Genomic DNA, 15,473 nt, shown 5'->3' with positions numbered 1-15,473 from the left:
AGAAGAAAATGTGTCAAGTAGTGTGCTTTCTAGAAAACCTCAGGGTAAATTCAATTTTTCTCAAATTAAATGCTTTAGATGCGGCAAAATGGGACATTTCGCCAACGACAGACAGTGTCCAGGTTGGAAAATGACCTGTGGTAAGTGTAAAAAAAAGGCCATGTATCCTATCACCCAGACTGGATTCCGTAAACAAATGGGTACAACATCAAACATGTTAGCTCTTTCACTCCTTATCGACGCCACAAAAGCAGCAAATCTACCCCTGTATGTATGCTTTATCGATTTCACCTCAGCTTTTGACACCGTTAACAGAAACTTACTATGGTCAAAGCTGGAAAAAAGGAACATTCCATCAGGCCTGCTCACCCAGCTGATCTTACTACACACGGACACATGGGTCCAAGTCAAGCTAGGGCCAGGTGACCTCCTCTCAAGGAAAATAAAGACCACGAAAGGGTTAAAACAAGGCTGCGTCCTAGCGCCAACATTATTTAACATCTTTATGTCCGACCTTGCCCAGCAGCTGGACAAAACTAACTCTCATGCTCCTAGCATAGGCGGTCTCACTCTTTCTAACTTAATGTACGCTGACGACATTGTCCTAATTAGTAGAACACCAATAGGGTTACAACATCTGATTACCAGTACGTATAAGTACTCATCAGATAATAGCTTAAGCATCAACCTATTAAAAACCAAAACAATGAGGATCAATGCAAAAACATCGTCAGCTGGATTTCACTGGCACATGGGAGGGACCACACTGGAAACAGTGGAGGAGTACAGGTACCTGGGGGTAATCTTCGACAGAAAGGGCTCATTCCACCAGCAAAAGGAAGCAATAAAACGGAGGGGAATTAGCGTAGGGATCGCGCTAAGGAGCCTTAAAACAAAGGCAGTTGGCCGAAGCTTCACCCCCCTGCTTCAAGTACTTCAGGCAAAATTAACACCGGCCCTAACCTACGGGAGCCAATGCCTCCGAGGAAGGGACGCCCAGCAACTGAACAGCACCATCGCGAAGGCCATGAGAATAATTTTCAGCCTGCCCAATTACACCTCTCAGGCGCAAATTAGGCTGGGATTTGGCCTGAGAAATCAAACATTTGAGCGAATGGGTGCCTACGCCAAAAGATGGCACAAGATCCAGAGAGGAGATGCCACAAGCCTAAATCACCATCTATGGAAAGAGATGGAAAGAAAGAGCAACAGTGCGGCTGCGATATATCTCAAGCACTCCATAAACTCCTTGTGCCTACAAGAAGCCTGGAAGATCGGTGGATCTCATAATACCTTTAAACAGTTAGTTAACAAATCAGTTAGATCTATGTCATTAATTGAGGACAAAGCAAGTCTAGCAACCCGGGCCCACGGTTGGACAGTTATTCGAAGCTACAAAAGCAGCCTCTGCCAAAGCTACTTAGTAGTTGGCTTTACCAGGCGCACAAAGGAGAAGTTTCTACGCCTACGGCTGGGCCAACTTCCCATACAAAACCATCTCCCTCCATGGAAAAGGCCCCAAGAAACAATCAATTGCCGAGTCTGTGGGAAGGAAAAAGAAGACATCATGCATCTACTATGTACATGCAAAGGACTGGACATAGAACGTAGATACCATCTAAAACAGCACCTCAACAGGCTGGGAATAAGAACACGCCGGCAGGCGGTAAAGGCCTGCTTTGATGGGACGAACACCCAGCTAGCAAGTCACGTTGTCAAATTCTTGGAGAAAGCAGAAAATAAACAAAAATGACAGAGGGCAGAAACAAGCTGACACCAACTTACGAAGTGAAACCCAAACGGACATTGACAAGGGATCAATCACTCGTTATGAGTATTGGACCGCCTCCTGAAGGATAAATAGCAAGGCGGTATATAAGTGCCTCACCTTTTTCTTCTACGCTTAGCCCGAAACAAATTCAAATTCCTGTACTAATTAATACTTTTATATGTAGTCATTCCTATTTTATATTTTTACACACTAACTGTATTTAGCTAATGGTTTTATTTGCTAACAATTGCAATGGTTTTAATTAACTGAGCAATAAAGATGATTACTTACTTACATATGTGTAAAGGGAAAGATTATAAAGGTAAAGTGAATGAAATCTATTATGACTTTGATGAATTAGCAGAAGATATTGAGGAAGTTGACTGTGGTCAGATTTTGGTACAAGTCATAAGCAGTCAAGATAGCAAAAATTGTCCTTCTGATGACATTTTTGTTGATGGGCATCAAACCAATGTCTTATTTGATTCTGGAGCCAAAATAACTATAGTTGCAAGAGATTTTTATTTAAAGAATTTAAAAGACAAGACAAGTTTGTCTCGCCCTGATATCAGACCTTTAGCATATGGTAATAAGCCCATCAAACTACTTGGCTATTTTATGGGACACATTAATTACAAAGAAAGGTTGACCACGACTAAAGTCTATGTGTCTCAAGAGGGTGACAGCATTATAAGTTGGTTTGCGCAAAGAGATCTTGGAGTTATGTTAGACCCGAATTTGTCACCTCCAATCATTTTAAAAGAACCTTTTAATCAAGATCTCAAAGCTGTTACGGTTGATGATCTGGAATTTAGTCGTGGTCTGGAGAAAAAATTCCCTAGTGTCTTTTCACAAAAATTAGGATGTCTAAGAAACTATACACATCATATTAAGTTGAGAGATAATCCTGTTCCGGTGTGTTGTAAGGTGCGTAATGTACCCATTGCTGTCAGGGATCAGGTGAAAGCAGAGTTAGAGAAACTTGTTAGGGAAGGCATCATAGAAGTTGTTGAGGGGACTGAATGGGTCGCCCCCATTGTCGCAGCGAAGAAATCGGATGGTTCTTTACGCCTCTGTGTAGATTTGAGAGAATTAAATAAGAGTGTAGTTAGTGATCATTACCCTTTGCCTAAGATCTCTGATATGTTGATCCTTTTGGAAGGTGCTAAAGTTTTTAGCACAGTAGATTTGAGATCTGTCTACCACCAGATTAGTCTGGATGAGAAGTCAAAAGATTTAACAGCATTTATCACACCCTTTGGTACGTTCCGTTTTGTGAGGCTGCCATTTGGGCTAGTTTCTGCTGCCTCCGTTTTTTAGCGAGCATTGGAGAATGTACTTAAAGGCTTGAATGGTGTCAAGATATATCAAGATGATATACTAATTTTTGGCTCAGACAATGAGGAACATGATCTGAGACTTATGGAAGTTTTGGAAGCATTATGTGTTGCTGGACTTACTGTAAAAATTGAGAAGTGTAAATTTAGGAAAGACTCCATTGAATATTTAGGTCACACTATCTCAGAGGGAGGTATTCTGCCAAAAGAGAGTTTAGTATCCACCATTTCCAAAATGTCTTCACCAACCAGCAAGGAGGAGTTAATGAGTTTTTTAGGAATGGCAGAGTACTATGACAAGTTTATCAAGGGTTTTGCTTCTCTTTGTGTTAATATGAGACTTTTGCTCAAGAAAGGGTGTAATTTTGTTTGGAGTGACAAGTGTGAGCAAGAATTTCTGTTATTGAAAGAAAAATTGAGCTGTGCCCCAAAACTCAATAGTTTTGATCCTGCTCGGAAGTCTATTTTGATCACTGATGCCAGTTTAAAAGGTCTGGGTGCTGTTTTGGTCCAAAAAAGTGAAAGAGGAGAAGTAGTCATTTTATTCTTGTCAAGGGGTCTAAGAGGTGCAGAATGTAGATAGTCTGTTGTTGAGAGGGAGGCATTAGCAGTGTATTGGTCTGTCAAAAAATTAAAGAAGTTATTGTGAGGAACTTCTTTTGAAATAAGGACAGATCATAAACCTTTATGTGAAATTCTAATGAAGAAAGGTATAGATGCTATGTCTAGTAGAATCACTAAGTGGGTTGTAGGGTTACAAGATTATGATTTTGAAGTTAAGTATCTTCCTGGAGTAGAAAATAAGGTTGCTGACGCATTGTCTCGCCTTGTTCCATCTGGAGAGTCTAGCGAGAAGGATGACTTTGATGAAGAAGATGAGTTGGTGTGTTCCATACAAGATAGTATTATTGACAGAGAAAAATGGGACAAAGCCTTAGAAGTTGATGCAGTTTTTGTGGAAGTCTTGAAACGAATTAATACAGGTTGGAGGTGTAGAAACAAAGGAGATGAGATGTTAGAAAAGTTCTGGCATGTCAAAGATCAGTTGGCGGAACATGATGGTTTATTAATGAGGGGAACAAGGTTAGTTCCACCACAGTCCATAAGGAATGAACTCATTTCTTTAGCTCACATTGGTCACATGGGCATTTCTAAGACTAAGGAAACGTTAAGATCTTCCTACTGGTGGCCAGGGATGGATTTAGAAGTAGAAAGGACAGTTAGGGATTGTGTTCAATGTGCTTTAAGTGACAGAGTAGCCAAGCCAAAAACACAATCCATGATCATTAGAGATCGTCCAGATTCACCTTGGAAAGAAGTAGGTTTAGATATTCTAGGGCCTATTTCATCATCAGGATCTGATTGGTATGTTTTATTCTTAGTTCATTTTTACTCAAGGTGGCCTGAGATAGCTATCACGCATGGAATTGAAACAAAACATGTTATTAACTTCCTTGGAAAATTATTTGACAGGGAAGGTATTCCTGACAGTATACTTACTGACAATGGTTGTCAATTTGTCTCAAAAGAGATGGAGGTATTTCTTTCCAAACATGGCATAAGACACAAGAAGTCATCTTTATACCACCCAGAAACCAATGGCATAGTTGAGAGGTTCAACCGAGTACTTAAAGAGACTATTAGGATGGCTAAATCTTCAGGTACCGACTGGAGGTGTGATATCTTTAAAAAGGTTAAAGTGTATAGATTGTCTCCACATGCCACAACCAATAAGTCTCCCTTTGAGCTTTTTAGATCTAGAAGAGCCAACACATTGGTAACACCAGCATGGGTTAATGATTTACAACCCAGGTTGAATTCTACCAATGATCCTGTTGACTGGAAATTACGTGAAGCTCAAAGAATACAAAATACGAAAAGACTTATTGATGTGAGGAAGAATGTTAAGAAAACTTGTGTTAAAGTGGGAGATTGGGTTCTCATAAAAAATCCATCTAATAAGAATAAGATGTTGTCTGCTATGTTCATGAAACCTATTCAAGTCATCAAGGTTTTCCAAAATGCAATTAAGACGGCTGATCATCGTATTTGGAATCTCAACAGAGTGGTGGTCATCAGAAAGGATTTGATCTACGGTGGTAACCCTTCTGATTTAAATCTTGATTCATCTTTAGATTCATCTCGTCATGATGGACCATCTCTGTGTCTTCGCAAGTCGTCAAGGATCACTCGTGAACCAGCACATCTGAAAGACTTTGTTAAGTAGTTTTATATATTACTTTATTGTAGGAAGGGAGATGTGTGGCATCTTGATGCTACACCTTTTAGATTAGAATGTTCTTACATCAGTGCCAGCAGCCTGATTAGAATGTTATGATTAGAAAGAGTTTGGAGTTGGAGCTGACTGGCTGTATTGGGATTTGTAACCTAATGGATGGGATCCTTTTATAAGAATAAATCATACTTTTAACTATTTAAAAGAAGTGTTACTTCTTTACACAGGGTTTTACCTTGTTTTTTTAAGGAGGGTGGATGGGCATGTAAGATTGTAATTTGCATTCTTGTGTTTATCACCATTTGTGCATTTTATATATCTTCCTACATGTCTCTCTTATTTCTTTTGTTTCTGGTTTCACACTTTTGTTTCCATCCTTTACTCTTGTGTCTATAGCTTACTCTGAGTGCTTATATTCGGACTTCACATCTTTCCTGTTGTTGTTCCTTAACGAAGGAGGATGTGTGGTAAATGAATTCTCTGTCTTTTCCCTCAGTACTTCTCCTTCAGTATGTCCTGTGACATCATAGAATGTTGAGTGCCTTTCTGTGACTAGATTGCCAGTTAGCCATCTCAGGCTGAGCAGCTGGTAGTTCGCTCCTGGTGGAGTTTTCTCCTTTATATCTTCTTACCTTATAACTTGCCACCTATCTACCTGCTAATAAAGAGGGATCTACTACTACACCTGGACTACGAATCATCTTTTATGTACCACAATATACTATAACTAACTCCTCATCTAAGTACCCTGAAGATATATGTACTATGTAGGTACATAAATGTGTCACATTCACTTCAAATAAGGAAATAAGTGCATACTGTATGCTATACTGGACTGAAATATGCAAGGTACGGGAATACAAGAAAAATCAAACATGAAAATATGTATCATACAAACAATAAATCCAGAGTCAAGCATGGACACTTTATTTTCTTTTGTTTTCAAAATCTGATTTGATTTTTGCAGTTACATATATTTAGTTGGCAGTGTCAGTGATGGATTCTACGCTACAACGCAATTTAAAGCGCAATTAACATTTTTCATCTCCCGTTCTCTGTTGCCTTTTGCAATGGTTACAATGAATGCGCCTGAAGGCTGCCGAATACAACCTCATATAACCAGCACATGTCATATTCTTTTGTCAGCAACAGAGAGAGCCTTAGGCATCGGCCCCCACCAGGCAGAAGGAGGAAAAAACATCAATTGATTTTGTTGCTGCCTCTAAGTATTGTATTGACTTTGAGCGGGCAACTCTGGCCAAATACAGCCCATTGGAAGCCCTCAGAGACACCTTATGACCTTTATACTCGAGCTCAAAGTCACAGTCGGGAGACGTCTTGTTTTTGGCTGCCCTGATGGCTTGATCCCCGGATCCTGGGCGCAGACATAGATACGCGCCCTGGTAGTCGGTGATGTCCACCTTCCCCCCGTTCACGACGCACACCTGCAGCCAGGTGCTGCTGTTCCTCTCCAGCTGACCCACGAACCCCCCGGACGTCGAGCTCCAGTACTGGCCGATGTCCAACTGCAAGGAGAGCCCCCTCGGGGTGCACATGAACCCACGGGAACCATCTGTAAGAGGAAAGATGGTTTATACTTCTCATACTTTTGTAAATAAATGTCATCTTACCTAATAGTGCATTTGTACAGATTATAGATGAGGCCGCTCATTGGTTAGTAAAATAACTCCGGCCTCACATCTAGGTGAATAGACCTAACACATTCGCACAGCCACCCAAGCATTCCAAGCATCACAGGCACCCAAGCATTCCAAGCATCACAGGCACACCGACATATCACGCTCAACACTCACACTGGCTGAGCAGCAGGGAGGGAGGTAAACTGGGATACATATACTTAAATAAACAGGATATAACACTTTCAACTTTGAAAAGGGATGCATGAACAATTACAATTTAAATCAGTGCACCCATTCAAGTGTCAAAAGCAGAACGGCCAATCACATTTCTCGGAATGTAGTCTTTAACTGTTGTGTAGGCCCACAGCAGACATCTGACAATTTAGAGGAATAGGAGAAAGGTGGGTGGAAGGAGGATGACAGGAAAATCTATCAATCAATCAATCAATCAGTACTTGTAAAGTGTGCTAATCACCCCGATGGGTATCCAGGCGCTGCGTGAGGCGGAGCTACTTCAACAGCCAGGTATTGAGTGCACTCCTGAATTTGGTGAGGGAGGTAGAGGTTTGGAGGTGGAAGGGGAGGTAGTTCCAGGTTTTGGCTGCGAGGTGGAGAAGGATTATCCCCCGGCTTGGGTACAATGGATGCGGGGGACAGTGGGAGGGCCAGGGAGGCTGACCGCAGGTGTCTGGTGGGTTGGTGAAAGATGAGGCAGTTGTCCAGGTATTCTGGTCCCATGTTGTGTAGGGCTTTGAAGGCGTATGTGAGCAGCTTGAAGTGGCATCTCCTCTTGATAGGGAGCCAGTGCAGGCTACGGAGGTGGGGGTGATGTGGGATCAGCTGGACAGGTCCAGGATCATTCTTGCTGCTGCATTCTGGATTGTTTGAAGGAGCTTGAGTAGGAGTGTGGTGGTACCTGCATAGAGGGCGTGCCGATAATCAAGTTGACTGGTGATGAGGTCTTAAGTGAAGGTTCTTCTGGTGTCGGTTGGGATCCATCTGAAGACTTTGCAGATCAGTCTGAGGGTGCTGAAGCAGGTGGAAGCAACCAAGTTGACCTGTCGTCTCATGGAGAATTTGCTGTCGAGGATGATTCTGAGGTTGCGGGTGTGGATGGTGGGAGAGGGTGCTGCAGGCCACCATCCCATAGTGAGGGGTGTTCCGAAGAGTAGAACTTTGGTTTTGTCAGTGTTGCGTTGGAGGCAGTTGGCTCTCATCCAGTTGGCGGTGTCGGTCATGGCATTCTGGAAGTTCGCCATGGTGGTGTCCGTGTCTTTATTGAGGGAGAATATAAGCTGGGTGATAAAGCTCAGGAGATGATGTTGAAAACGTGGCTGTGAACGATGGGTGCCAGCAGAGTCATATAGATGTTGAACAGTGTGGGGCTGAGTCAGGAGCCCTGGGGTAAGCCGCAGATGATGCTCTTGGGATCAGAGGTGTACGGCGGGAGACAAATTCTCTAAGTTTGTCCGGTGAGAAAAGAGGATAGCATCTTGAAGGTGTTGCCGTAGATGCCAATGTGGTAAAGTCTTTGGATGAGGAGGTGGTGGGAGACGGTGTCAAAGGCAGGTGACAGGTCAAGGAGGATCAGGGCTGCAGACTCACCGCATTCAAGGATGGCTCTGACGTAGTCCATGGCAGCTATAAGGGCGGTTTCTGTGCTGTGGTTTGAGCGGGTAGCCGCATTGGGAGGGGTCAAGCAAGTGGTTGGATTCCAGGTAGACTGTAAACTGGCGGTTGACTGCTTTCTCCAGTACCTTGGCTGGGAAGGGGAGGATCGATATGGGGCAGTAGTTCTTGAGGTCGGACTGCTCTCCAGGTTTCCGGGTAGGCAGCGAAGCTGAACGTCGAGATGAAGATTCCTTTGAGGGAGGGTCTGATTTCTGTCCGATGGTGAAGACGCGGTTGGGACAGGGGTAGTTTGGAACTCCGCCTAATAGCACCATGACTTTGGATATAGTCAATCATGCTAGTTAGTGCCCAGAACCTTGTTCCCACCTGCTACTCAGTAAGTCTGATAAGAGCCAGTTGTGATAGTTATTGGTTGGCTCTATATATACTAATGCTACATTAGAGGAGAGCTGTTTTCCCTACAAAATGTTTACGGGAAGCAGGTGTTGAACTCTTGCTGAAGGCATCAAGTCTGCCACCTTTAGTGTGCCCTAAAGTACCTCTTGTGATATTCAGGTACTCCTTAGACATGTTTGAGTGAGTAACAGTGCAAAGAGATCATTGTTGTGCTTATGAACTGTGATTGTCTTTGTGTTAGAGTGTATATGTTCTTCAGGATTCCAAAAACAGTTAGCCTACTTCAGTATGCAAGGTACATACATTACAATTGAAAACAAATATTATGATGCAAAAATATTGTGCCCTACATTATCATTGTCAAGGTCTCAATAAATTATTCTCTTGCTCCCCTCTTGGTAGTTGGTACGAGCATGCAGGCTCAACTTAGGAGACAGGTGTTTAAAGCATTTAAAAAGACTAATACATTAAATGAGTAAGATCCAACACATAATAAAAATCCAAAACCAATTTATAAAAATAGGAAAAATGTGTAAGGTTAAAATGGCACCGAAACAAACAAAATCCAATGTGGGGAAACAGAGAGATAAATGTTTAGTGTTTAAATGTTTTCTAGTGCCTAAAAACAAATTGCGATTCAGGAAAGGGGGTGGTGATGAACAGAGTGTCTGAATTAAGCAGACCACTCTTACCCAGTCCAAAGATCAGGGCTTGATCCATCACCGTTATTTAGCTCACTGCCCCATCCCAGCTCAGAACCTGGCTATATGCAAATTAGTCTGTCCCTGGCCCAGTGCATCATGGGAACAGAGCAGACCAAACTACCAAGCCAATTCTTCACCAGAAAGGAGACAAGCTACCGGGGACCGGTTTCTGGCATTTCAGCCTCGTCGGCCCGGCTTGCTTGAATCCTGATGGAGCAGTGAGCAAGGGACTCATGTCTGAGTATACCCTGCCACACCTATAGTGGCCAAAAACGATTCAGAAAAGGGGGTGGTGATGAACAGAGTGTCTGAATTAAGCAGACCACTCTTACCCAGTCCAAAGATCAGGGCTTGATCCATCACCGTTATTTAGCTCACTGCCCCATCCCAGCTCAGAACCTGGCTATATGCAAATTAGTCTGTCCCTGGCCCAGTGCATCATGGGAACAGGGCAGACCAAACTACCAAGCCAATTCTTCACCAGAAAGGAGACAAACTACCGGGGACCGGTTTCTGGCATTTCAGCCTCGTCGGTCCGGCTTTCTTGAATCCTGATGGAGCAGTGAGCAAGGGACTCATGTCTGAGTATACCCTGCCACACCTATAGTGGCCAAAAGCGATTCAGAAAAGGGGGTGGTGATGAACAGAGTGTCTGAATTAAGCAGACCACTCTTACCCAGTCCAAAGATCAGGGCTTGATCCATCACCGTTATTTAGCTCACTGCCCCATCCCAGCTCAGAACCTGGCTATATGCAAATTAGTCTGTCCCTGGCCCAGTGCATCATGGGAACAGGGCAGACCAAACTACCAAGCCAATTCTTCACCAGAAAGGAGACAAGCTACCGGGGACCGGTTTCTGGCATTTCAGCCTCGTCGGCCCGGCTTGCTTGAATCCTGATGGAGCAGTGAGCAAGGGACTCATGTCTGAGTATACCCTGCCACACCTATAGTGGCCAAAAACGATTCAGAAAAGGGGGTGGTGATGAACAGAGTGTCTGAATTAAGCAGACCACTCTTACCCAGTCCAAAGATCAGGGCTTGATCCATCACCGTTATTTAGCTCACTGCCCCATCCCAGCTCAGAACCTGGCTATATGCAAATTAGTCTGTCCCTGGCCCAGTGCATCATGGGAACAGGGCAGACCAAACTAACAAGCCAATTCTTCACCAGAAAGGAGACAAGCTACCGGGGACCGGTTTCTGGCATTTCAGCCTCGTCGGCCCGGCTTGCTTGAATCCTGATGGAGCAGTGAGCAAGGGACTCATGTCTGAGTATACCCTGCCACACCTATAGTGGCCAAAAACGATTCAGAAAAGGGGGTGGTGATGAACAGAGTGTCTGAATTAAGCAGACCACTCTTACCCAGTCCAAAGATCAGGGCTTGATCCATCACCGTTATTTAGCTCACTGCCCCATCCCAGCTCAGAACCTGGCTATACGCAAATTAGTCTGTCCCTGGCCCAGTGCATCATGGGAACAGGGCATACCAAACTACCAAGCCAATTCTTCACCAGAAAGGAGACAAGCTACCGGGGACCGGTTTCTGGCATTTCAGCCTCGTCGGCCCGGCTTGCTTGAATCCTGATGGAGCAGTGAGCAAGGGACTCATGTCTGAGTATACCCTGCCACACCTATAGTGGCCAAAAACGATTCAGAAAAGGGGGTGGTGATGAACAGAGTGTCTGAATTAAGCAGACCACTCTTACCCAGTCCAAAGATCAGGGCTTGATCCATCACCGTTATTTAGCTCACTGCCCCATCCCAGCTCAGAACCTGGCTATATGCAAATTAGTCTGTCCCTGGCCCAGTGCATCATGGGAACAGGGCAGACCAAACTACCAAGCCAATTCTTCACCAGAAAGGAGACAAGCTACCGGGGACCGGTTTCTGGCATTTCAGCCTCGTCGGCCCGGCTTGCTTGAATCCTGATGGAGCAGTGAGCAAGGGACTCATGTCTGAGTATACCCTGCCACACCTATAGTGGCCAAAAACGATTCAGAAAAGGGGGTGGTGATGAACAGAGTGTCTGAATTAAGCAGACCACTCTTACCCAGTCCAAAGATCAGGGCTTGATCCATCACCGTTATTTAGCTCACTGCCCCATCCCAGCTCAGAACCTGGCTATATGCAAATTAGTCTGTCCCTGGCCCAGTGCATCATGGGAACAGGGCAGACCAAACTACCAAGCCAATTCTTCACCAGAAAGGAGACAAACTACCGGGGACCGGTTTCTGGCCTTTCAGCCTCATCGGCCCGGCTTGCTTGAATCCTGATGGAGCAGTGAGCAAGGGACTCATGTCTGAGTATACCCTGCCACACCTATAGTGGCCAAAAACGATTCAGAAAAGGGGGTGGTGATGAACAGAGTGTCTGAATTAAGCAGACCACTCTTACCCAGTCCAAAGATCAGGGCTTGATCCATCACCGTTATTTAGCTCACTGCCCCATCCCAGCTCAGAACCTGGCTATATGCAAATTAGTCTGTCCCTGGCCCAGTGCATCATGGGAACAGGGCAGACCAAACTACCAAGCCAATTCTTCACCAGAAAGGAGACAAACTACCGGGGACCGGTTTCTGGCATTTCAGCCTCGTCGGCCCGGCTTGCTTGAATCCTGATGGAGCAGTGAGCAAGGGACTCATGTCTGAGTATACCCTGCCACACCTATAGTGGCCAAAAACGATTCAGAAAAGGGGGTGGTGATGAACAGAGTGTCTGAATTAAGCAGACCACTCTTACCCAGTCCAAAGATCAGGCCTTGATCCATCACCGTTATTTAGCTCACTGCCCCATCCCAGCTCAGAACCTGGCTATATGCAAATTAGTCTGTCCCTGGCCCAGTGCATCATGGGAACAGGGCAGACCAAACTACCAAGCCAATTCTTCACCAGAAAGGAGACACGCTACCGGGAACAGGTTTCTGGCATTTCAACCTCGTCGGCCCGGCTTGCTTGAATCCTGATGGAGCAGTGAGCAAGGGACTCATGTCTGAGTATACCCTGCCACACCTATAGTGGCCAAAAACGATTCAGAAAAGGGGGTGGTGATGAACAGAGTGTCTGAATTAAGCAGACCACTCTTACCCAGTCCAAAGATCAGGGCTTGATCCATCACCGTTATTTAGCTCACTGCCCCATCCCAGCTCAGAACCTGGCTATATGCAAATTAGTCTGCCCCTGGCCCAGTGCATCATGGGAACAGGGCAGACCAAACTACCAAGCCAATTCTTCACCAGAAAGGAGACAAGCTACCGGGGACCGGTTTCTGGCATTTCAGCCTCGTCGGCCCGGCTTGCTTGAATCCTGATGGAGCAGTGAGCAAGGGACTCATGTCTGAGTACACCCTGCCACACCTATAGTGGCCAAAAACGATTCAGAAAGGAGGTGGTGATGAACAGAGTGTCTGAATTAAGCAGACCACTCTTACCCAGTCCAAAGATCAGGGCTTGATCCATCACCGTTATTTAGCTCACTGCCCAATCCCAGCTCAGAACCTGGCTATATGCAAATTAGTCTGTCCCTGGCCCAGTGCATCATGGGAACAGGGCAGACCAAACTACCAAGCCAATTCTTCACCAGAAAGGAGACAAGCTACCGGGGACCGGTTTCTGGCATTTCAGCCTCGTCGGCCCGGCTTGCTTGAATCCTGATGGAGCAGTGAGCAAGGGACTCATGTCTGAGTATACCCTGCCACACCTATAGTGGCCAAAAACGATTCAGAAAAGGGGGTGGTGATGAACAGAGTGTCTGAATTAAGCAGACCACTCTTACCCAGTCCAAAGATCAGGGCTTGATCCATCACCGTTATTTAGCTCACTGCCCCATCCCAGCTCAGAACCTGGCTATATGCAAATTAGTCTGTCCCTGGCCCAGTGCATCATGGGAACAGGGCAGACCAAACTACCAAGCCAATTCTTCACCAGAAAGGAGACAAGCTACCGGGGACCGGTTTCTGGCATTTTAGCCTCGTCGCCCGGCTTGCTTGAATCCTGATGGTGCAGTGAACAAGGGACTCATGTCTGAGTATACCCTGCCACACCTATAGTGGCCAAAAACGATTCAGAAAAGGGGGTGGTGATGAACAGAGTGTCTGAATTAAGCAGACCACTCTTACCCAGTCCAAAGATCAGGGCTTGATCCATCACCGTTATTTAGCTCACTGCCCCATCCCAGCTCAGAACCTGGCTATATGCAAATTAGTCTGTCCCTGGCCCAGTGCATCATGGGAACAGGGCAGACCAAACTACCAAGCCAATTCTTCACCAGAAAGGAGACAAGCTACCGGGGACCGGTTTCTGGCATTTCAGCCTCGTCGGCCCAGCTTGCTTGAATCCTGATGGAGCACTCTTACCCAGTCCAAAGATCAGGGCTTGATCCATCACCGTTATTTAGCTCACTGCCCCATCCCAGCTCAGAACCTGGCTATATGCAAATTAGTCTGTCCCTGGCCCAGTGCATCATGGGAACAGGGCAGACCAAACTACCAAGCCAATTCTTCACCAGAAAAGAGACAAGCTACCGGGGACCGGTTTCTGGCATTTCAGCCTCGTCGGCCCGGCTTGCTTGAATCCTGATGGAGCAGTGAGCAAGGGACTCATGTCTGAGTATACCCTGCCACACCTATAGTGGCCAAAAACGATTCAGAAAGGGGGTGGTGATGAACAGAGTGTCTGAATTAAGCAGACCACTCTTACCCAGTCCAAAGTTCAGGGCTTGATTCATCACCGTTATTTAGCTCACTGCCCCATCCCAGCTCAGAACCTGGCTATATGCAAATTAGTCTGTCCCTGGCCCAGTGCATCATGGGAACAGGGCAGACCAAACTACCAAGCCAATTCTTCACCAGAAAGGAGACAAACTACCGGGGACCGGTTTCTGGCATTTCAGCCTCGTCGGCCCGGCTTGCTTGAATTCTGATGGAGCAGTGAGCAAGGGACTCATGTCTGAGTATACCCTGCCACACCTATAGTGGCCAAAAACGATTCAGAAAAGGGGGTGGTGATGAACAGAGTGTCTGAATTAAGCAGACCACTCTTACCCAGTCCAAAGATCAGGGCTTGATCCATCACCGTTATTTAGCTCACTGCCCCATCCCAGCTCAGAACCTGGCTATATGCAAATTAGTCTGTCCCTGGCCCAGTGCATCATGGGAACAGGGCAGACCAAACTACCAAGCCAATTCTTCACCAGAAAGGAGACAAGCTACCGGGGACCGGTTTCTGGCATTTCAACCTCGTCGGCCCGGCTTGCTTGAATCCTGATGGAGCAGTGAGCAAGGGACTCATGTCTGAGTATACCCTGCCACACCTATAGTGGCCAAAAACGATTCAGAAAAGGGGGTGGTGATGAACAGAGTGTCTGAATTAAGCAGACCACTCTTACCCAGTCCAAAGATCAGGGCTTGATCCATCACCGTTATTTAGCTCACTGCCCCATCCCAGCTCAGAACCTGGCTATATGCAAATTAGTCTGCCCCTGGCCCAGTGCATCATGGGAACAGGGCAGACCAAACTACCAAGCCAATTCTTCACCAGAAAGGAGACAAGCTACCGGGGACCGGTTTCTGGCATTTCAACCTCGTCGGCCCGGCTTGCTTGAATCCTGATGGAGCAGTGAGCAAGGGACTCATGTCTGAGTATACCCTGCCACACCTATAGTGGCCAAAAACGATTCAGAAAGGGGGTGGTGATGAACAGAGTGTCTGAATTAAGCAGACCACTCTTACCCAGTCCAAAGATCAGGGCTTGATCCATCACC

The 15,473-nt window shown here is 45.6% G+C and overlaps 1 protein-coding gene across 1 annotated transcript in view; it reads right to left on the bottom strand.

Moving 5' to 3' along the window:
• Nucleotides 1–6,256: 6,256 nt before the first annotated feature.
• The window catches only part of LOC144754123 (uncharacterized), a 95,530-nt gene continuing 86,313 nt past the window's right edge, over nucleotides 6,257–15,473 (bottom strand). The window contains exon 3 of the mRNA XM_078641697.1: nucleotides 6,257–6,917. Within this exon, the coding sequence (XP_078497823.1) occupies nucleotides 6,505–6,917 (413 nt within the window). The 3' untranslated portion in view covers nucleotides 6,257–6,504. The remainder of the gene's footprint in view (nucleotides 6,918–15,473) is intronic.

This window comes from Lissotriton helveticus, chromosome 5_1 (genome assembly GCF_964261635.1).
Source record: "Lissotriton helveticus chromosome 5_1, aLisHel1.1, whole genome shotgun sequence".
Classification (NCBI taxonomy): domain Eukaryota; kingdom Metazoa; phylum Chordata; class Amphibia; order Caudata; family Salamandridae; genus Lissotriton; species Lissotriton helveticus.
Note: the sequence above shows the minus strand (reverse complement) of the source record. Positions and strands in the feature narration are given on the sequence as shown.